Raw genomic sequence first — 23,951 nt, forward strand, 5'->3', positions numbered from 1 at the left:
AGGAAGGAAGGAAGGAAGGAAGGAAGGAAGGAAGGAAGGAAGGAAGGAAGGAAGGAAGGAAGGAAGGAAGGAAATGATGGTGAAAATAGCCTAAGTAGAGTTGTTATCAGAAGTTTAGTCACCTCTACACTTACCAGGATGCTATCGCCTTCATTTGTTAATGACCAGTGCCACCTAAGTGTTTTTCTACTTCAGGTACCTGTGTTCTCCAGGTGTCCTGAAACTCATGTAGTGTATTTTAAAGCTGGTACAGATAAAGAATACAATCAAGAAAAAAAAAAAAAAAAGCCCCTGAGGTTTTAGTTCCAATGCCACCAGGTAAGCCTGTGAAGCCTGGCCTTTCCAAATCTGGTTAGCTCCACTTCAACAGAAGACTCCAAGGTCTTCCTAGGAAGCTGAGTCAACTTAGGAAATCACAGTTCCCAATCCAGAGAACTCCTAGAGTGCAGATGCTGACTGCCTGCTTTTCAAAATGGCAGAGAATCATACACTTGTTCTCACTGGGTCCTGACACTTGCTGGTTTTAGCTTCTTCAGAGTGACTCAAAGTTTCCACAGCATAATCTGCAATTGCCAAAGCTTTTCTGTGAGATTTAGGGTTGTGATCTTTCTGAAGATGTTACCTCAGAAATTATCTGGTGAAACCCACTGAGAAGTGAAACAAATTTCTTGTCCCTGTGTTAAAAAATACTGAGATCAAATAAAAAGAATCTAGCTAAACAGCTGCAGGAAATACTCTAGAAAGAAAAGATTGCAAACCAAGTAAGACTGCTTCCTTATTAGGTCCACCAGCTTACCCAAGACCCTCAACTTGCAAGGCCCACAATCCAAAATTAGTATGTCCCCACATAGTTATTGTGTGGTGTGTGTGTGTGTGTGTGTGTGTGTGTGTGTGTGCGTGCGTGTGTGTGTGTGCTGAGAGCACCTGAAATCTACTTTTAGCAAATTTCCAGTACAAAGATGGATATGTTAATTAGCTTGGCTGTAGTAATCATTTCACTATGTATATGTATATCAAAACATCATCACCTTAATATATAAAGTTTTTATTAAAATAAGTAAACAAAAAATTTTAAACCAGCATATCATAACTGCCCAATCCCAACCCTGCCTTGCAAAACTCTTTTTAAATTTTTTTTAATTAATAAACTTTATTTTGCAGAGCAGTTTCAGGTTCCCATCAAGTCAGCAGAAATTATATGGGGAGTATATTGGACAAAGAGTTCCAATATACTCCCTGCCCCCACCACACACAACCTTCCCCACTGTTGATGCTCCACACCAATGTGGTACATTTGTTATAACCAGTGAACCTACATCGATACATTGTTATCATCCAAAGCCCAAAGTTTACATTAGGGTTTACTCTTGTCAAATTCTCTTTAAAATCACCCAAATGCAACACTGAAACCCTATGAATAGCTTTCCCTGTCTTCTTCCTTCTAAGATACTAAAGCAGTCATAGTGGTGGTTTATCTTACTGCATCAGGTTCAACCTTGGTCAACAGGTTTCTCTAGTGGTTTTTCTGATGGCTTCTTGACACCATGCCTTGGCTCACTTCCTTGAAGAGCAACAACCATGACCCAGAGATAGAAATAATTTCATATTATAATCACAATACTCACAGATTCATATATGTTCACAGGCATGATTTGGGACTGAGGCCACCATCAGACTGCCTTAATGAGGATGCTAAACATTTATGACAAGAGCTTCAAAAAAAAAAGTCATTACTCTCAACTGCCATCTCATCCACAGCATTTGCAATATATCTAGTTGACTGGTTCCAGACAATTTAGTGAATACAACTTAGTCCTGGTGTAAAATTTTTCCTTACAAAGTAGTTGGAAGATGAGAGCAATTTTCTAATCTCCCAAGTGATAAGCTTTAATTGACACAATGAAATGAAGAATGTTGGAAACAAATTAGCAAGTCATTAGGAACTTAGTTTCAAAGTTGATTTTGTAAGCTGCCAAACTACAGCTCTGCTTGAGGCAGATCTGTGATTACACTGGCTTTAGCCCAAATCATGTGCAGGAGGCTAGAGTCTCATAGGAAGTAACTGTGCCCCAGATGTTGAGTCATCAGATCTTTTTCAGAGTAATGAGTTCGAAAAGATCCCAGACCTAAGCCTCTCAGATTTGAGAAACCCCAAATATGGCTAGAGTCCTGGAGGTAATACCATAAGTGGCTAAAGTCCAAAGGAAACTGAAGATCTCTTACTAAAGGAAAATTTCTCTGTTCTGGTGACAAGGGGGATGCTAATATTAGTTTTCAACTTTAGATAATGGCCAATGGGATGCATTTGTTTAAAAATAAAACAAATCTAAACTTTATGAATATATATTAATATGTTTCTGTTCATCTAGAAAAATACATAGAAGGACACCTACTAAACTGCTATGATTAGTTATTTTGGAGGGGCAGGAGAAATAGAGGTGGGTGGGGAAATTATGTACTTCTTATTTGTGGAACATTTTATTTGTTAAAAAATTTGGAAAATTTTTAAAAAGTGTAAAATCCTCTTATTTGGAAACATAGACACCTTTGCCAGAGGGTAAAAAGATATTTCTGCTACTGTATCTTCCCATCTTGGTAGGAAAAAAAATCTGATAAAGCAAAATTCATTGACAAGTATTGATGAGTATTCCTGGGAGAATGTTTTCCAAAAATCTGTCATCCTTGTAAGATCTGGGAAAGTCACCGGGATGAAGAATTTCAGCCCAAGTTTCCATAGAGGTGTTCTTTTGTGAGTAGAAGCAGCAATACTGATGCCTATCAAAATGAGGCATTTCTCTCCAGGATCAGATGTTATGGTGACAAAAGTCTCTAAAACTCAAGTGTGATTAAAACCTGTCCCTGCTTTCAATCCTTCAAAGCCCAATAGAAAAAATTTGAGCTGTGGACAGTAGAGAAGTCACCATTTCCCACAACCCACAGCTCCCTGACAATTCTGTAGCTCTGCAAAACCAAACTGCTTGCAAAGTTTTGAAGCACATCTTGCAGTTTTCAGTCTCTGTGCACCTTCCTGGAAAGTTCCTTTCTCCTCCACCTCACACACAACACATGCCCATGAGCCACTTCTCTTTGGCCCACCACTTTTCCATCTGGCAAACGTTTGTGCCTATACAATTATCTCTTCAAAGCTATCCTTGGCCCTAACCCCTGTTAAGAGTTAATGAATTCCTCCTCTGTACCACCCCACCACCATGACCTTCACGTCCACCATGATGAGCAGAGGTACAGGTCACTGGTGCAGCACTGGGGCAGTAGGTTTAGGGTTCAGAGCCCAGAGAATGCAGTGTACAGAGCCCTAGAGAGTGATCCAGGAAGCAGCATGCTAGGAAATGTCACATCAAAAGGTACCTTTCAAAAAGCTCCTCAGTACCTAAGGTCTTGCACTGGAGGTGCAAGGTAGAGCCCAGAGAAATGTGGTGAACATGAAGGAATGTTCATGGCTGCACAATGGTGAGGGATGCCAGCTATCTAGGGCAATGCCCAAGTACCTGTGACTATAGAAGGCCTGCCTAGAGATCTCACTTCTTCCTCAGCTTTCTCTTCTCAATCTTTCCTCTTTAAGAGACCATGAAGTGGGAGTCTAGAAAATTTCTCAGGCTCACACTATTCCCTATGCCATCTTGGCACTTTTGGGAGTTTAGACTTCTTCCAATAAATTCTTAGGGTACAGAATATACTGTGTATATGGTTAAGTTTCCAACCAAAAAAAGAAGAGGTAGTATCAAAAGAAATAAAAATGTTTTGATAAAAGTCACACAATTAAGTGCTTCATTATTGATAGTATAAGATACACACTTGTTGAAGATATGTCTTTGTTAAGAGTGGTGGTAAATCATAACAATCCAATGCTAAAACAAACACAAGGGGAAAACATGGTGCCAATAGAAATGATCATGAGAGTCTCATTTCTGGAAAAAATGATAAAGGCAATACCCTAAATCATTATTTCCTATGATCTTGAGAAAATTAATGTTTCAGAGAGCCCTTTATGGAAGCTGTACCAATTCTAGGAATATTTAGCTAACATAAAGCTTGTTTATTCAGTAAATTCAAAATTCATAATTCCATTTGAAAACTCATCATCAAAAGTTAAACAGGATTGATTTTCTCAATTTCATCTTTGATTTCTTAGTTGGTTTCTTCATTATAAGGTATATTTCTGACTTTGGCCCATCAATAGAATAGAAATAAATTGCAAGTGATCATTTCTTGCTCATAAAAATTCTACTTTAAAAAGGGATTTAATGTTACTAATCACTAAAGAAGTCCTGTATTTATCCTCAATATGGATCCCCAATTAAGAAAACAATTAATTACATATATCTTCTATCTCCCTGCCTTTCCATAAAATGGGAAGAACTCTGGAATTCAAATATTGAGGGTGGCGTGATATATAGCCTTGGGCTCACAGCCAACCCCTATTCTTCTTATTTTGAATAGTTCAAAGAGTTTGGATGATATAATCTTCAAACATTCTGGGTAAGTATTAGTAAGAATAGGTTCTGCCGTGATTAACAAAACAGCCAAAATAACAGTAGCTTGAACAAGAGAGAAGTTGATTTCCCTGTCATGTGTAAGAAGTCTGCAGACAAGCTTCCAGGGTTGTTTGGTGGCTTCCTGTGGTAACTTTTAAAGTTTCTTAAGATTGAAAATAGTCATCTAACAAAAACGTTAGTAAATTTGTATCTACCTGACTTTGGCCCGGCCAGTTCTTCAAAATCTTCATAGCCTGAGATACTTTGGAACCTTGCACAGTGAAGGCGAGCTTGGATGTGGAAGGAAAAGTGGACTTATCTTTTATAAAATTCAATGTGTTTGTCCATATAGAATCCACGTGCTCATTTTAGGAGTGTTATAGTTCTAATTTTACATTAAGCGCATGAATTTCCCTTCTTACTAAAAATTCTTGCTTTTTTAATCACTCAAATTCTCTATTAAATCTATTTTACTCTCTAGAGATCTGTACTTGAGATTAGAGAGAAGGTGAATGGGACTGTAGCTTGAAAAATGGAGAAAAGATACAGTTGTATGTTCAATAATTCTCTCCCCAAATTTTTCACAGTATATAATTTGTCTAGCAAATTTTCTGAATGTATGCAATGATACTTAACTTATTCATTCATGTGACTACTTCTAATCATTCTTTACTACATAATAGGAACCCATAATCAAATAAAGGAAATAAAAGCATGAAGCCACTTTAAAGACAAGATTAAAAGTCAATATTAATTGCAGTGATCAAATTTAAATATATAAAGAATTGTCTAAGTTAGCTATAGTGCAATTTGTCTTCCAAATCCATGGTCAGGACATTTCTATGTATTCCAGCTGGCAAGTTAAACTCTTGGTCAGCAGCCTTTCTAAAAATTAGAGTGGATTTTGTTCACAGATATTAGCTCATCAGTTGTTAGCCAATTCCATCAGTTGAAGAAGACATTTAATTGTTTAAACATTACTTTCTACATATTTTATTCATGTTTTTATGAAATCACTTTTCATTACCTTCAAGCGGAGGCTGGCCTGTGGTTGCAACTGTAGAGCAAGAGGAGCCTCACATACCACACAGATAGGAGTGTTCATGGGCACCAAGCTTCCACATTCTACACATAAGCCTATCTGCACAAAGAAAGAAGTCAAGTTCACCTTGGGATGCAACAGCTTAAGGTATAAGTAGACCTTAGAATGTTAGGTTTAATTTGCTTTTGTAAACAAAATTACTTTTATTCTTATTTTTTCCTTTGAAGAGTAAAAACATGTTTATTGTAGAAAACAGATATGTAAAAAAGAAAAAGAAAAAGAAAAGAAAAAATATCTTCCAGCATGATGGAGGAAGTTGACAAATCCTCTCTCCAAATAGCAATTATAAAGTTGGATAAAACTGTCAAAAACCAATCATTTCAGACTCTGAAAGTCAACCAAAGATGGACAACAAACTGAGAAGTACTGAACTTCAAATAAGAACATTACAAATCTGTGTGGTTCTTATATGGGACCATTCCCATCCTCCTCTAGCTTTATCAGCATGGTACTCCACCAGGGAAAGGCAAGCTGTGAAAACTAGAAGCTTTGTGAGTGCTGACAAACAGGGCTCACTTGATCTGAAGCATTTCTAAGGTGACAATCTCAGTGGCTCCACTATCCTGAGACTGTGGCACTGTTTAAGGCAATCAATGGACCAGTAAGTAGCCCGAAATTTAACAGGGAGTTCCAGGAAGTCAGTCAACTATAGGAGGCTTAATAAGCTCTCCACATACCCTTAGCTTACTGGAGGCTATGTGCATGTATAGCATAAACCAGAATGGTTCAAGCCACCCACACATCCCTGGCTGCACATGAAGATATAAGAAAGCTCAGCATAAAGTAAAAGCTGGGGCACCCTTGAAAACAACCTGAAGTTGAATGTCCTACCTAGCTCACACATAGGTCTGTCAGCAGAGAATGAAAGCCTTACTGGTAAAGGTATTTGAGCACATCTTCTGGCCAATCTTTAGTCGAACACTAAGTAATGCAGACTCGAGGGCGATGCCAGGCTTACAAATAAAAAGTAAAAGAAAAAAAAAGTCCCAATATTAATGGCCAGAAATTGCAAGGGAGACAGTCATGAAAGATTTAATCCAAGTGAAAACAAAACGAAACAAAACAAAACAAAAAATAACACTAGGAGAAAAAGTCAAAATCAAGAGTATTTGCAATATATTACCTAAAATGCCTAAATTTTTAAAAATTTTGAGATATGAAAAAAAAAAAACAAGAAAGTATGACCCATACTCAGGGGAAAAAAAAGTTAATAGAAATTGTTTTTGAGTATCCCCATATGTTAGACTTAGGAGGAAAAGATTTCAAAACAGCTATTACAAAAAAGTTCAAAGAACTAAAGGAAACCATGTTTGAAAAATTAAAGGAAGTTATGATAACAATGATCTGAAAAATAGGGAATCTCAATAAAGAGAATAGAAATTATTCTAAAAGAACCAAGTCAAAACCTGGAGTTGAAAAGTAAATTAATTAAAATGAAAAAAAAATTACCAGAGGGATTCAACAGCAAATCAGAGATAACAGGAGAAACAATCAGTGAGCTTAATTATAGTCCAATAGAAATTTCCCAATCTGAAGAATAGAAATAAAAGATTGAAGAAAATAGACCTCAAGACCTGTGGGACAACATCAAAAATACCAACATACATGTAATGGGAATCCCAGAAAGGGAGAAAGAAAAAGGGTCAGAAAAAGAATCTGAAACAATAATGGCCAAAAACCTCTCACATTTGCAGACAAATATTAATTTGCAGACCCAATAAACTCAATCATCCCCAAGAATGATAAACACAAAGAGATCCACACTTAGACACAGTATTGTCAAACTGTTAAATGTCAGAGACAAAAAAAAAAATCTTAAGAGTAGCAAGAGAAAAAACTATTTATCACATATATAAAAGCCATGGCAGCAGTAAAATAACATATTCAAAGAGCTGAAACTAAAAATAACTTACAAACAGGCATTTTATATCCAGTAAAACTACCCTTCAAAAGTGAAGGTAAAATAAACATTCTAAGATAAACAAAAACAGAGAGAAATAGCTTACAGGCATGCTTTTAGTAGAGGAAGTCCAGCAGACTACAAATAAGTCACACAAGATGATAACCTAAGTTCACAATAAAGAAATGAAGAAACGAGAAACAATAATGGCCAAAAATCTCTTACATTTGCAGAAATAATAAGTATGGGGGTAAATACAAATGATTCCATAAACATTTTTTCTCATCTTGAAATGACATAAGATTGTTTAACACTGTACTTTCAGTTTATAACATATACAGATGTAATATATTTGACAATATATAAAAGATATAGAAATGGGGAGGAAAGGGAAATATATTATCGCAAAATTTCTGTATTTTGTTGGATTTAAATTAAGTTATTCTGACATAAACTGTGAGAAATTAAGGTGCATATTGTAATCCCTAGAGCACCTTTAGAAAATAATTTTTAAAATAGTAAAAACAACATAGAAATTAAAATGGCACACTAAAAATTATTTATTTAACACAAAAAAGGCAGCAAAGAATGGCCATAGAAACAGAAAAGACATGAGACAAATAGAAAATAAACAGCAAAATGGCATATGTAAATTCAACCATATCAATAATGACATTTAACGTGAATAGACTAAACACACTCAAAGGGCAGAGATGGACAGACTGGATAAAAAACATAATCAAACTATATGCTGCCTACTAGAGATATGCTCTAGACTCAAAAATACAAATAGATTGAAAGTAAAATACAGCAAAAGATATGTAATGCAAATAGCAACCATAAGAAATAGCAGGAAAAAAGGGACTTTAAAACAAGAAATATCTCTAGAGACAAAGAGGCATCTTGTGATGATAAAACGGTTAATAAATCAGAAAGATACAGCAATTATAAATTTATATGAACGTAACAACAAATATTCAGAATACATGAAGCAAAAACTATGAGTCACACTTCAAGTAAGACTCCATCTATCACCTGATCACTCTAAGCCCCAGTTTTTACTGGTGGACCATAGTGGTATTTTGGATCTGCAAAAATTAGCATCAGTTCAGAGCCAGTATCTAGTAATCCCCCAAAGGTTTGGGCATTTCCTTTTTGCCAGTGCATAGTCACTTTAGTGATGGCAACAAGTCCCTTTGCAAAGGCTTTCAGAAAGATTTATGATATGTACTTGCAATGTCACAGTGTGCATCTATCTGTCCCTCTACTTGCTGGGTCCATACTAAAGGAGATTTGGTCTCCTTCAATTAAGGTGCTCTGGGTTTGTGAATTGACTTAGGTCTGGAAACTGGGTAACAGACTTGGATGTTCCACTGTGTGACTCAAGTCTGGTTTTTGACTATAAGACCTAGTGATGTTTTAAAAAGTATTATTATATAGACCAAGCAAGAAATACACTGATTTCATTCCTAGGAACAACATGATCAGATTCTGATTACTGATATGTCACTGCTATCCTGTACAGTAGATGTGCCCATCTTGTCTTTGGCAGTTAAGTGCTGCTACTTGACCTCTGCTACTCTGGAATCCTATTGGCCCCAGTGAAATCAGGGGGCCCATCTCAATGGCAGCATCCCCTCCATGATTATGTCTGGCCTACATGGGAAAGCAGACACAGAACTTTTCAAGGATACAGGTGCTCCTTTCACTAATTAATCCCTGAATACCTTAGTGATGGATGGATCCTCTGGGCCTTCTTGTGAAATTTAGGTCAGATTTGGGGAGTACAGGGCACACATGATAAAGCTACTCTAACATTCCTATCTTCCTTCACATAATGCTAGGGAAGTTCTCATATCTTAGTCTCGCTAAACACAGGCCACTATTGGGTCCAAGTTTTAGTCAGCCAACCAAAAAAGCAGTTAGAGCCACCTCCAGCTGCATTAGCTAACACATTAAATCCAGACTCTATGGATAGTGCACGTATATCAATGAATTTGGCCCAATTTAATGTTATAATCTGCCCTCATTTAAAATCCACTTCTCCAACCTGTTCATCAAGATTCTGCCAATATATGTTAGCAAAATTGTGTTCTTTTCACATGTAAGCTATTTTCTCTTGGGTCACAGTGTGCATCTATCTATTCCCTCTACAGCATGGTAGAAATACCAAAGGGTACACGTGGTGGGTCTTGAGGAGAATAAGCATCCCCTTTCAAGGTATCAGCCCCAGGTGACGTTATCACAGAGCTTTCAAGCAAAAGAAGGCCAGTATCCTCAGATAGGAGGGCAAGCTACATCCACTGGTAAGGAGGCTCAAAGTGACTTAAGGGTTCAAGATTATCGGTTTTATCTGGGTCCAACTTGAGATCTCCATTCCAAGTTTCAGAATCTCATTCCTTCCTACTTTATGTCCTATCACATAAGAAACTTGGTGATAGCATGAATTCAGCTGATGTTATAGTTCACCAACATATAAACTTAAAATTTCAGGTCAGCAGTATAATGCTGGAACTATAAGAATAGGTTATTGTATGGCAGTCATGGGAGCTCCCTGGCTCTCAGACTAAGATCTAAAGGTCCTGTGCTTATTGGTTTCTGAGAATGCTCCCATGAACCAAAGAGGATCCATCCCACACCACAGTCCTTGAAGTCATCATTGCTGTTATAACAGTCAAGGGCAGCAGCTACCCAACTACTCAAGATTCTTGCTTCAGCTGGCACTTCATCACTATCAGCCACATGTGACAGCTTGATTAGTTGTGATGCCACTTCAGGCTATGGATTACTAGCATCTTGTTTCCCATTGACAAGGAGCTCAGCACTGTTCTCTAGCAAAGAAAAGGATCAAATCACTTCCAAAACCTTATCTTTGCAGGTCTATTTCCTAGGGCTACTCTTGGTACCAATTCTGTATAAGTAAAAGTCCAGACAGGAGACAGAAACCACAAAGTAACTTGAACAGGGAAAGTTTAATATAAATAATTAGTAACTAGTAACAGAGGATTAACTACCAATGAATAAAGCAAGCTCTAAAGAACACAGGAATATCCAATAGGGAGCAGTCACTACCTCTATGGCTGAGGCAGAGAACTCAAAGAGGGTCAAATTTAGAAGAGGCATTTACTAAAGTGGCATCACCCACTGGACAGTCGGGTTCACTGAGGTGACACACATCAGAGCTGTCAAGTAAAAACTGCCCACTGGGGTCATATGAAAATTATTAGGGATCTCTCTCTCGGGGAAGCTGGTAGAATATGCTGGGAAGCCACATGCTTGAATTTGCTGGGAAACTGCCCAGTGAGATACCTGAGACTATCTGAGAAGCTGGCTAGGGTGCCAGTGGGACTCAACGGGAGCTGTTTATGGGATGCCACTGAAATTCACTGGAGTTCAGCACAACTAGGTGTCCTGTAGGTTAGCTGAGCACCATCAAAACAAAAAGAGAGAAAAGCATACCAGACCATGGAAAGATGGCAAGCCCATTCTCCTGCAGTGTCTTTCCACAACAATGTCCATCTACTGACAGAAATGAACATCAAGCCAGCTGGTGAAGGAAAAATGTTTAAGGTACCACAAGGCAGGGCAATGAAAGGTGGATCTGGAGTTGAGAGGCACACCTCTGCATCTCTCTAAGGAGACTGAGTGTCTTGGGTCCAGGATCCTGGGAGCAGTATCTACCCTTTTGAATCTCAGAAACTCAGCTCAGTGTAGAACACAATAAGAGCTCAGTAAATAATTTAAATCATAAAGCTGTTTATATATTATAGCATATTAATAAGTATAATTTGGGGGGCAGTATAAATGTTTCAAAGTTCATCATTTTAAATATTTATAATCTCTGATAATCCTTTCTGCCTGTGAAAAAAAGTTCTGAAAGTCTGTTTTCAGGCCAGTAAAAATAATTTTGATATTGTACCAGTGAATATAAAAAGGAAAAATTCAAACCAGTGGGACCGGTTCATATTTTATTTGCTGTATTATCTTTTTCAAGGAGTTCAAAATATATCATAGAAGTAAATTAAATAACAACGTGCCCATTTAGAATCTGACCCCTTGCTTGAAGTCATAATTCAATTCTAAAACTCTGGACTTTGAACTCACTGAATTAGTGACTTTTTCTTAGTGACTGTCTTTTTTGTATGGTCATTTTCCACTCAACTTCATAGATCCTTTTATTTCATTTTGTAAACCCTAGTTAAAAATATATATATATATATCAAGTGCATAAGAGATGAACACATATTAGTGAAGGCTTTGATTTTCGGTAAGCCAAGTATGCTTTCTAACTAACTACAAACTTAATGGTAAGATAATATCAATTATTATCTATCTTAGCCAAAACTTTAAATTTAGATACACTGATCAGTCTATAGCCTATATAAACAGCTGCTTTGGACAGAATGATATATCTTATGCATATACAGACTTGTAATTAGTATTTGTCATTTATTTCTAGAATATATTCCCTTACTGTGTCTAAGTTATGAACAGAAATATTATATGAGTAGGAAACATGTATTTATCCAAGCATGCATCATTACAACAATAAGATTTTAGTCTCTTTATGAGCCTGTGCTTCTACAAGGTCACACAAAAGAAATAGCAAATAAGTTTTTTTATTTCTAAATAGGAGTCTGGATAGTAAGAAATTAATCTGCCAGTAAGTTTTTGCAACACGTATTTATGTTTGCAGTTTGTGTATACCAAGTACTGTGCTATTGCTGCAAATAAAGAAGAGATAAACTAATTTTAAAAGATTTTAAGGATTCTGCTGCTCACCTGAGCTCCTTCTGGGGGTGGGAGACGATAGCCATATATGGGTGGGACAGGTGAGCCACATTCTTGACAGAAGCGAGCAAAGGGATCAGATGGACGGGTGGCAAGGCAGTGGGCACACCTACAACAAAAGAGGTTCCTGATTGGCCATGTTCTGATGGATTTACATTAAAAAGTCAGGTGAATATCTAAAAGTGTTCAAACTTTTTTTTTTTTAGATTCTCTTGATTTTTTTTTAATTAAATTTATTGGGGGTAACGTTGGTTAATACAATCATATAATTTTCAGGTGTACATTATCATTTAACATCTATATATTCTATTGTGTGTTTACCACCCAAAGTCCAGTTTCCTTCAGCTACCATATATTTGATTCCCTTTACCCATTTCACCCTCCCCCTCACCCCTATATTTGACCCCCTTTATCCTGTCTACCTCTCAAATAAAATAACCAAAAGAAGAATACTCTCAAAGGCTATGGAACAATATCAAGATAGAAGATGCCTCTCTAGTCATTTTATCACAAAGTGGCCTCATGGCTGGAACCAATGGTGCCCTTCACCTGTAGGCTAGGCCTATCTCACTTCTTGACTGCAGCCAAAGTTCATCAGTAGCTTTGATCCCACTTCTTAGTGGGGCTCTGGCTCATTCTATCACATTGGATTTGACATATGAGAGTGAACCTTGGGAATTACAGTAATGTCTGCATTGCATTTTTCTGACTTCCTACCTGAGCTTTTGTGACCAGTCTGTGTGACACTCTGGAGGGTCACTGTCAGGCAGGCCTTGTCTTTGCCTTCACTCACCTGGGTAGAGTCCCAAGGCTTTGCCCCAGCAATATCTGACCTAATTTCTTAGGCAACTGGATTCCATCAATTAGTCCTCACCCATCTACCTGGTTCTGGATATCAGCCAAGTGAAAGCATTGACAAAATTCAACATCTTTTCATGATTAATAAAAAATTCCATAAACTAGGAACAAGAGGAAACATCCTCAACATGATAAAGACCACATCATACTCAATGGTAACATCATACTCAATGGTAAAAGACTGAAAGCTTTTCCCCTAAGATCAAGACTAATACAAAGATAGCAATATAGTATTGGAAGTTCTAGCCAGAGCAATTAGGCAAGAAAAGAAATAAAAGGAAGAAGTTAAGTTATCTCTGTTCACCAATATGATGATCTTATATGTAGAAAATCTGAGAGAATATACATAGGTAAACTGTTAGAGCTAATAAATGAATTCAGCAAAGTGGTAGAGTAAAAAAAAAAAAAAAACCACACAAAAATGTGACATATTCCTATGAACAATTCCATTTATAATAGCATCAGAAAAAATAACATACATTGGAATAAATTTAACCGAGAAGTTAAAGACTTGTACAATAAAAACTACAGAATTTCTCTGAAAGAAATTAAAGAAGACATAAATAAAAGACATCCTGTGTTCATGAATCAGAAGACTTAATACTGTTAAGATGAAAATACTACCCAAAGCATTTTAAAGATTCAATGCAATCCCTATTAAACTCCCAATGATTTTTTTTGCAAAAAGAAAAACTCATCCTAAATTTATATGGAATCTCAAGGAACCTTGAATAGTCAAAACAGTCTTTAAAAATAACAACAACATTGGAGGATTCATACTTCCTGATTTCAAAATTTGCTGCAAAACTAATAAAAGCAGTGTTGTTCTAGCATAAGGACAGACATAAAGACAATTAGAATAGAATAGAGAGCCTAGAAATAAACCTTTGCAATTATGGCCAAATGATTTTTGACAAGGGTGCCAACATCATTCAATGGGGAAAGGACACTCTTTCCAACACGGGTACTGGGAAAACTGGATATCCATGTGCAAAAACATGAAGTTGGAATCTTATATTACAACCTATACAAAAGTTAACTCAAAATGGTCAAAGGCATAAATATAAGAGATAAATCTATAAATCTCTTAGAAGAACACATAAAGGACAAGCTTCATGACATTGGATATGGCAACAGCCTCATGGATATGATACCAAAAGCATAGGCAAGAAAAGAAAAAATAGATAAATGACCATCAAGAGTTAAAACTCTGCATATCAAAAGATACTATCATGGGAGTGAAAAGACAATCTACAAATGGGAGAAAGTATTTCCAAATCATATATCTGATAAGGGATTAATATCCAGAATATATAAAGAACTCCTATAATTCAACAACAAAAACAAACAACCCATTTAAAAAATTGACAAAAGACCTGAATAGACATTTCTCCAAAGAAGACATACAAATGGCCAAGAAGTACATGAAAAGATGTTCAATGTCACTTGCCATTAGAAAAATTCAAATCAAAATCACAGTGAGATGCTACTTATACTCATTAGGATGGCTATCATCAGAAAAATAGAAAGTATGTATTGGCAAGGATGTGGAAAAATTAAAACTCTTGTGCATTTCTGGTGAAATGTAAAATGATGTAGCTGCTATAAAAACAGTTCAGCAGTTCCTCTCAAAGCTAGACATAGAATTACCATATAATTCAGAAATTCTACTCTTAGGTCAATATACAAATGAATTGAAGGCAGGGACTCAAAACAGATAATTGTACACCAATGTTCATAACAGCATTATTCACAATAGTCAAAAGGTGGAAACAACTCAAATATCCATCAACAGATAAATGAATAAACAAGATGTGGTATATATATACAATGGACTATTACTTATCTTTAATAAAGAACATAATTCTGATACATGCTAAAATATTAATGAACCTTGAAAATACTATACTAAGTGAAATAAATCAGTCACATAATTACAAGTATTATCTGATTCCACTTATATGAGGTAATTAGAATAGGCAAATTCATAGAAACAGAAAGTAGAATAGAGGTTATCAGGGGCTGCAGAGGATAATGGGGAGTTATTGTTTAAGGGGAACCATCATTCTATTTAGAATGATGAAAAAGTTCTAGAAACAAATAGTGGTGATGGTTGTACAACATTGTGAATGTACTTAATGATACTAAATCTTACACTTAAAATGGTTAAAATGATAAATTTTACTTATGCATATTTTACCACAATAAAAAAGGTATAAAGGATCTAAAAAATAATTGATTATATGAAATAAAAGTAATAATGTATTGTGGGGTTCATAATATTTGTAAAAGTAAAATATATGACCACAGACCATAGTGGCACAAAGGCTATTGGTATTCAGTTACTGGAAATATCTGTCATAAGGTTCCTGTGCTGTATATGAAGTAGTACAATACCACTTGAAGATAAACTGTGATAAATTAAAAAGGTATGTATATTATAAACCCTAGAGCAACTACTAAAAAGTTATAGCTAATAAACCAACAAAAAAAGATAAAATACAATCATAGAACATACCCAATTACTCCAAAAGAAGGCAGAAAATAAAAGGCAACAAAGCATAGGTATGACAAACAAAACAAATACATGATGGTTGATTTAAATTCAAACATATCAATAATCAGAATAAATATAAATACTCAATACCTCTAGTAAAATGCAGAGATTGTCAGATATGATTTTTAACAAAACAAAACCTAAGTACATGCTGTTTTTTAAAAACTAAATTTATAAGGAGATACAAATAGGTTAAAAGCAAAAGGACTAAAGCTATATCATGCAAACACTAATCTTAAGGAGTGACAATATTAATAGCAGACAAAATAGATTTCTGAGCAAAGAATATTACCAGGGTTAAACAAGGTTATTTTATAAGGATAAAAGGGTCAATTCAGCAAGAGGACATAAAAATCCAACAGATTTATCACTTAATAATAGAACTTCAAGTACATGAAACAAAAACTGATAGAAATGTAATAAGTAGACAAATTCACAATTATAATCATAGATTTCAATATAACTTTCTCAATTGATGAAACAACAGACAGAAAATCAATAAAGATAGAGATCTTTTAAATACTCTCAACCAATTTAATCTAATTGACATTTATAGAACACTCATCTTAGCAAAATAAATTATTTTCAAATGCACATGAAACATTTACCAATCAGATCATACAATATGTTCTCTGACCAAATACGAATTAAATTTTAAATAAGCATCAGAAAATAGAAGGAAAGTCTCCAAATATTGGAAAATTTAACATAATACTTCTAAATAACCCATGGGTCAAAAAGAACAAGGATAGCTAGAAACAGTTTAAACTGAATTAAAATTAAAACAAAATGTATCAAATTTGGGGGCTTCAACTAAAGCAGTACTCAGGAGGAAATGCCTATAGTAGAAAAGAAGAAAGGCTACAATGAGATGGCTTCATCTTCCACATTAAAGAATTTAGAAAAAGAATCTCAAATGAAACTTAAGTTTCATGCAAAAAGAAATAGATAAGCCTAAATAGACATATCTATTAAAGAAACTGAATGTATTTTTAAAACCATCCTTAAAAGAAAACTCTGAACCCCAGTGAATACTACCAAACATGTAAGAAAGAAATAATACCAATTCTACACAAACTTTCAGAAAATAGAATAAGGCAAAATACTTTCCAACTCATTTTATGAAACCAGAATTATCTTGATACTAAAACCAGACAAAGACATGATAAGACAAAAAAATTATACAGCAATACCTCAAGAAAATTCTGCAGCTAATATCATCTTTAATATCAAGAATAGAAATAGAATACTTCCTCCTTCGGATCAGGAATAAGGCAAGGAGGTCTGCTCTTACCATGTCTATTACAAATTTACTGGAGGTTCTAGCCAATATAATAGGTCAAGAAAAAAAAAAGGGCTCTATATAGGAAATGGAGTAAAACAACTGTCTTTATTTGCAGGTGACCTGATCATCTATACAGATAATTCTATGGAATCTATCAAAAGAGCTGGAAGAATAGTGGATTTTGTAAGATTCCAGGATATATTGTCATAGCTCAAAAATCAATTGTATTTTATATTCTAGCAATAAATAATCATAAATTTAAATTTTAAAAGCAGTACCATTTATAACAGCATCAAAAAATGTGAAATACTTAGGGATAGATTTGACATAAGGTATGTAAAGCCTGTGCACTGAAAACTACACACTGCTGAAAGACATTAAGGAAGAACTAAATAATGATGAGATATACCATTTTCCTAGACTCTAAAGATTCAAAATTGTTATGTCAATTTTCCTTAAATATATAAGTTTAATGCAACCCAAATCAAAATTCTAGCAGACATTTTATAGATGTTGACAAGCCAATTTTAAAATTTATTTGAAAAGGGAAAGGACCTAAAAGAGCCACAACAGTTGTAAGTTAAGAACAAAGCTGGAGAATTTACAATACTTGGTTTTGAGATCTATTATAAAGCTATATAGTAATCAAGGCAATGTGGTAGTAAATAAATATAGACAATCATCAATGGACCAGATTATAGAGTCCAGAAACAGATTCACATACAAATATCATCAATTGCTTTTAAATATTCCAAATGTAATCAATGGGGAAAGGATCATCTTTTCTGGATTAAACGGATATTCTTATGCAAAAACATGAACCTGAACCCTTACCTCACACCACATACGAAATCAACCAAATATGGATCATAGACCGAAATGTAAGGGATAAAACTTTGAGAAGAAAACATAGAAGAAAATCTTAGTGAATAGGATATGTCTTAGGTTTAGGAAAGATTTTTTAAATATGTCAAAATAAGTAGGAAATATAAAAGAAAAATAAATACATTAGATCTCATCAAAAGTAAATACTTTAGCTCTTTAGAAAAAAAAAATTTCATAAGAAAATAAAAAGCCAAGGACTGGGAGAACATGTTTGCAAGGCATATATCTAATAAAATAAAACACGTATAATTCTATAATGAGAAGATACAAAATCCAATTTTTAAAAAGGATAAAAATTTTGAACAGGCACTTTCCCATAGAAGATGTATGAACAGCAAATAAGCACATTAAAAGATGTTCAAAAACATTAGCCACTAGAAAAATGCAAATTAAAACCATCCTACTAGAATGGACAAAAACAAAAAATAAAAGTGTCAGGATGTAGAGGAACTGTAACTCTCATACATTGCTGGTGGGAATGTAAAATGGTACACTCTTTTAAAAAACAGTTTGACAGGTTTTTTTTTTTACTAGTTTCAAGTATATAGTACATTGGTTAGACATTTATATAGTTTATAAAACGATCCCCCAATTGCTCTTTCTCTCCTCTGGCTCTCTTCCTAGCCAATATATTAATGCTAACTACATTCCCTATGCTGTGCTCCCCACCCCCGTGACCATCTATCAACTACGAATTTGTACTTCTTTAACCCTTCACTCCATTTTCCCAGCCCCCTAATCCCCTTCCCCTATCCTCCGTCCGTCACCAGATGGTCCTCTATATTTTGAGTCTGTTTTTGATTAGTTTGTTCTTTTTGTTCCTTAGATTCCACATATAAGTGAAATCATATGGTGTTTATCTTTGACTTATTTCACTCAGCATAATAACATCTAGGTGACAGTTTTTTTTTTAAGTTAAACATACACCTATTACATGACCCTGTCATTCCACTGCTAGGTATTTACCTCAGTGAAATGAAAGTATCTGTGTACAGGATGACTTGTGTACAAATGTTCACAGCAGCTTTATCTGTATCAGCCAAAAACTGGAAACAACCCTGATGTCCATCAATAGGTAACTGGATAGACAAATTGTGATATATTCATACAATGGAATACTATTCAGCAATAAAAAGAAATAAATGTTTGATACATGCAAGAACATGAGCAAATCTCAAAATAATTAGGCTAAGTGAAAGATGCCTGGCAAAAAAAAAGAGTATATCCTAAATCATTCCATTTACATATGGAATCAAATTCAAACTAAGCTATAGTGACAAGAAGCTGATCAACAGTTGCCTTGGGATAAGGAGGTATACAAGTGAAGAATTTCAAAAGGGTACAATGTCGGAAACTTTGGGAAATGATAGATTTGCTCATTTTCTTGACTGTGATCATAGTTTCAAGGTTATATACATATGTCAGTTTAACTCATTAAATAAGTACAGTTTATTATATGCCAATTATTTCTTTAAAATCTGTAAAAACTTAATTAAAAAAGTTTGTAGTGGGCAAACACCATTGTTATATCCCATCGTTAAATGCTTTTTGACCACAATGTGTCTTAGGAGGATTTAAGAAATAATGAAGAGAATGAGATACTTACTTGAGAAAATCTGTCTCTCTTTGAATTCTCATAATCTCTGTGCTTGTCAAATTCTTCTGGCCAGCTATGTGTGCAAAGCTAGGGAACTAAAATTAAGAATATAATAGAATCCTGGTAAAAGCTGTCATACAATAAAATTTCATTAACAAGTCATTTTAATGTTTGTCTTATATCCAGCATTCATCCTTTAAAAACCATGATGGGAGCTGGGGGATGTCATAAGTAATGTTTACCTTAGTACCCAACAGTAAAAAATTAAGTGCAATCTATAATCAGATATGTGTATTTTATTAAAAACACGAGTTTACAAGAAACAATATCTGAATTTACCAGCAGACAAACCAGATTTTAGAATTTAAAAACCTAAGTTAGCATCCATTTTTCTCAAAAATTATATCCCTAGGAAACTCAAAAGGACCCACCTAAAAGAACAAATGCAGCAACTGTCTCCTATTATACACATTTAACTCACTTTGACATATTTTTATTTGAGCATCCACTTTGTACCAGGCACTGTGTTTGATACAAAGAAGGGTCAAAAATAAATATTATAGTCCATGGCCTATTATGGGACTGAGGTGGTTTGATGTGGTCTATTGGTCCAAATGGTAAAAGAATGAGACAGAAATGTTGAAGAAAGAACGTGAAGAAGAAAGGCTAACACTGAAGAGTCTGCTAGTAATAAAATATGCCTGACATTGTGTAGCCATTATCCCCTTGACCTTTCACAATGACCTTATGAGGTAGGTAATTTTCAAAACATTTTCTTTTGATAATTTCAAATTGACAGAAAAATTGCAAGGGTTGTACAAATAACTCTTGTATAATAGGTCTGACCAATTGTTCACATTAACATTTTGCCCCAAGTGTTTTTATTCTCTGTCTCTCACTGAATCATGGAGAATAACCTGCAATTATGATGCCATCTCTAAATAATTCAGCATGCATTTCCTACAAACAATGATATCCTCTTACACAACAGTGCAATTATCAAAACCAGAAATGTCAATAGTGATATAATACTATTATTTAACCCATAGATCTTTATTCAGATTTTATTAATTGTGCCAATGATGTCACAGCTATATTTTTTTCTTGGTCTAGGATTCAGTCTAGTATCACACTTTGCATTTAGTTGTCATGTCTCTTTTAACCTGGAATAGGTCCTCGGTCTGTCTTTATCTTTCATGATGTCGAAATTTTGAAGAGTAACAGGTCAGTTAATTTGTAGAATCTCCTTGATTTGGTTTTGTTTCATGTTTCCTTGCGATTGGATTCAGTCATATATTTTGGTACAAATACCAGAGAAATAACATTGAGTCCATCTTAGTGTATCATATCAACAGGTACTTACATTTCCCATTTTTGAGATGAGGAGGCTGAAGCTCAGAAAGTCTAAGTCACATGCTTGAGGTCACATCAACAGTATGAGTACAATCTCATGTACTCAGGCCTATCTGACCCCAGTAGCCTTCCTGTCTAAACAATGCCCGTGGGGTGGGCTTAAGACTCCAGACTACGCTGCAGGCAGTGGGGATCAGTCAAGGTTTTTTAGTTGCTTTTGTGTCAGATCCAACATGGCCTAGACCAGAAGTCGTAAAGTGGTGGCCTACTGGCCAAAATTGGCCTGCCGCTGAGTTTTATTTGGCCCAGATATACAAATTTTGAAGTGACTGCTAAATTTTAAAATCAGGTTATAACACATAAAGATGCAGGTTTCTGGCTTCTGCTGTAAATTCCTCAGATGTGGCAACACTGAGCCTGCAGGCCCTCTTGTCAAAGGTTGGCTGGAGCTGAGTAGAGATTACCCTTTAGCTGGCAGGGGCATTCCACCTGGCCAGAGAACCCCCAAATCTTATGCCCTAACACTAAAGCCAGGTGACACTGTCATTTACCTTCCACCCAGGCTGTCTCTCGCATTTACTCTGCTGCCTGGCCCTTGCTGGTGCCCCCAGACCAGATGCTTAGCTCAGAGACATCTTGTCTCCCTGATGGTTATCAAGATGTTGTAACACCTATCAGCATCATTAATTCTGATGTTTGCTGAAGTATGCTTCCAATGGGATTGGGCTGGAATCTTGAGAAGAATCTCTTAACGATATGGAAAAAAAATAGTGGAAGATAAAGTTTTGTGGTCCTTTTCTGGCCTCTTTGACCCTCCAAACTCCAGTCAAATTCCCCCAACTTGTCCCCATGTTCCCAGGTTTTTGGATTCTGAATCTTGAAATCTTTACATATTGTTTTACTCTATCTTTTCCTTGGAAACAACAATTCTTAAATAACTAGGTATGTAAGGTCACCCAAATATCCCTAACAGAAAAAATAATTATTTCTAGATATATTAATTAAGGTCATGTGAGACTGCTTTTTTGAAAATTGTTATGACTGTGTTTAGTCATATACCATTCATTCTTCAAAATGATACATTTTAAACCTCAGAAGCAGTATTCTTATTTGGGTGACACCAGCAAGCATTGCTCACAGAAATTGGGTGTGCTCATTAGTCTGTCTGGTAACCAGGTAATCATTTACTCCAGAAAACTGGGAAGGGCAATATTCTATTGTAGGAACGGTTGTCTTTTTGTTTAGTGGTGTTTACAGGAAGGTTTTTTTAGGTCTGCAGCCCTCTGGCCTGAGCTTTGTGGCCCTCCAGAAGATACAGTGGGTGGCAAATGTAAGAACCCAGGATGTCAGGCTGCGTTACACCACAGCATTAGAGATTGGAAGTGAAGAAAAAGGCCTGATATAGGAATAAGGAGGGTTGGTCTTCAAGGCCAGCGAGTCTCAGACTAGGCTGATCATCAAAGTCATCCATAGACTCCATCCAGGCTTATGGGATCAGATTATCTAGGAGGACTGCAGGAGGATTGTACTTGGGGTAGCTAGGAATATATATGTGTGTGTGTGTGTGTGTGTGTGTGTGTGTGTGTGTGTGTGTGTGTGTGTGTGTTTAAATTCCTCCAAGATGGTTCTGATGTGCAACCAAGTTTGGGAACCATGATTTTGACCTTTATACTTGATAAGTGTGAGTAGCCTTGGAATTATGGGTACACAAGAAGCAGTTGTGGTTGGATAGAAAATGTGACTCCATGTATGCTCTACCTGGGGCTCAGACTGGAGGAAGATAAAAGGGCTTCTGGGTTGCCCTTAGATGCCAAAATCCTAAATTGGATTTTATAAACATTGAAAAATCAAATTGCTAACTTAATAATAAAAAAAAAGAAAAAGAAAAATCAAATTGCTATGATAGTAATAGTAGTAGGCAACTAGTATAAGGGCATTTTTCATATGTTATATAGTAAGAATGTATTGATATAGTTTTATTTGGGTCATAATCACCTCTATCTTGTCAAATCAAATGGGCAAGTCCCTGTCCTTGTCTAATTTGAATTCCAGTAACATTGACATAGATGACCACTGCCTTCTTCTGAAACCCTTTCCTCTCCTGGCTTCTATGACACCATATTTTTTTTGGTGGGGGTGGGGTGCTTTCGTCTTACCTCACAGGCTCTTCCTCCTCTGCTCAATCTCTAAGTCAAGAATTTTGTCTTGTGCCATCTTCTCTTTATTTTCTGTACACCCTTGACAAGTGATCTCATTCAGACCCAAGCTTTAAATACCATCTATATACTGAATATTTCTAAACATATATATCACCTGCCCTGACCTCTCCCTTGGGTTTGAACTTGCATGACCAACAGTCTATTTAACACCTCACTTGAACGTCTAATGAGCCCTTGAAAACCTGTTCCTCCCTCATCTTCCCCATCTCATTTAATGGTACCATCACTTCCAGATGCTCAGGCCAGAATCCTGAGAGTCATCCTTAACTCTTCCCTTTCCCTCATCCATCCAAGTGATCCCTCAGACCAACTTGTTGGCTCTACTTCCAAAACACGTCTAGATTCTCACTGCCTCCTATAATTACCACTTGTACAACCTTGGTACAAGCCACTGTCATCTTCTACTAGGAACAAAAACCTCCTAAATGATATTCTCTTATTCCTCTATAGCCTAATGTCCATACTGTGGCCAAAGAGAAAATTTTTAAAAGTATATGAGATCATATTCCCTTTACGATTAGAAGAAAATTCAAACTCCTTACAATAAGATTCACCCAAAGCATCTGTGATTCTCAACCATGCCTGCCCATTAGAATTACTTATAGGTGAATTAAAATAAATGAATAAAATAATGCCCAAACCCCACACCAGACCAATTAAATCAGAATTTCTGACATTGGGTTTCTAGAACTGATTCCAAGTCCCTCCATGATTCTAATGTGCAGCCAAGTTTGAAAGCCATGGCTCTTCATGCTCTGGCCCCAGCCTACTTCCCCCACCTCATCTCCTACTTGCACACCACGTTCCAGCCACACTAACCTCCTTGAAATCTCTAACTTTGCTGTATCTGTTGTTACTGCTGCCAAGAGCTTTGCAGGGCTGGCTTTTGTTCACCTTAAAGGATCAATTCA

At 35.8% G+C, this 23,951-nt stretch overlaps 1 protein-coding gene across 5 annotated transcripts in view; it reads right to left on the reverse strand.

The window, feature by feature from the left end:
* Window positions 1-23,951, reverse strand: part of DZANK1 (double zinc ribbon and ankyrin repeat domains 1) — an 80,032-nt gene that overhangs the window by 34,481 nt on the left and 21,600 nt on the right. For 4 of the 5 annotated variants that reach the window (XM_023537573.1, XM_023537579.1, XM_011370650.2 and 1 more), the window contains exons 7-9: window positions 19,478-19,563; window positions 12,278-12,395; window positions 5,521-5,634 (exon numbers count right to left, since the gene is read on the reverse strand). In XM_023537573.1, coding sequence (XP_023393341.1) covers window positions 5,521-5,634; window positions 12,278-12,395; window positions 19,478-19,563 — 318 coding nt within the window. The remainder of the gene's footprint in view (window positions 1-5,520; window positions 5,635-12,277; window positions 12,396-19,477; window positions 19,564-23,951) is intronic. The other variant, XM_023537577.1, reaches the window with a different exon arrangement.

Source organism: Pteropus vampyrus, unplaced genomic scaffold, assembly GCF_000151845.1.
Source record: "Pteropus vampyrus isolate Shadow unplaced genomic scaffold, Pvam_2.0 Scaffold7, whole genome shotgun sequence".
In the NCBI taxonomy this organism is placed as follows: domain Eukaryota; kingdom Metazoa; phylum Chordata; class Mammalia; order Chiroptera; family Pteropodidae; genus Pteropus; species Pteropus vampyrus.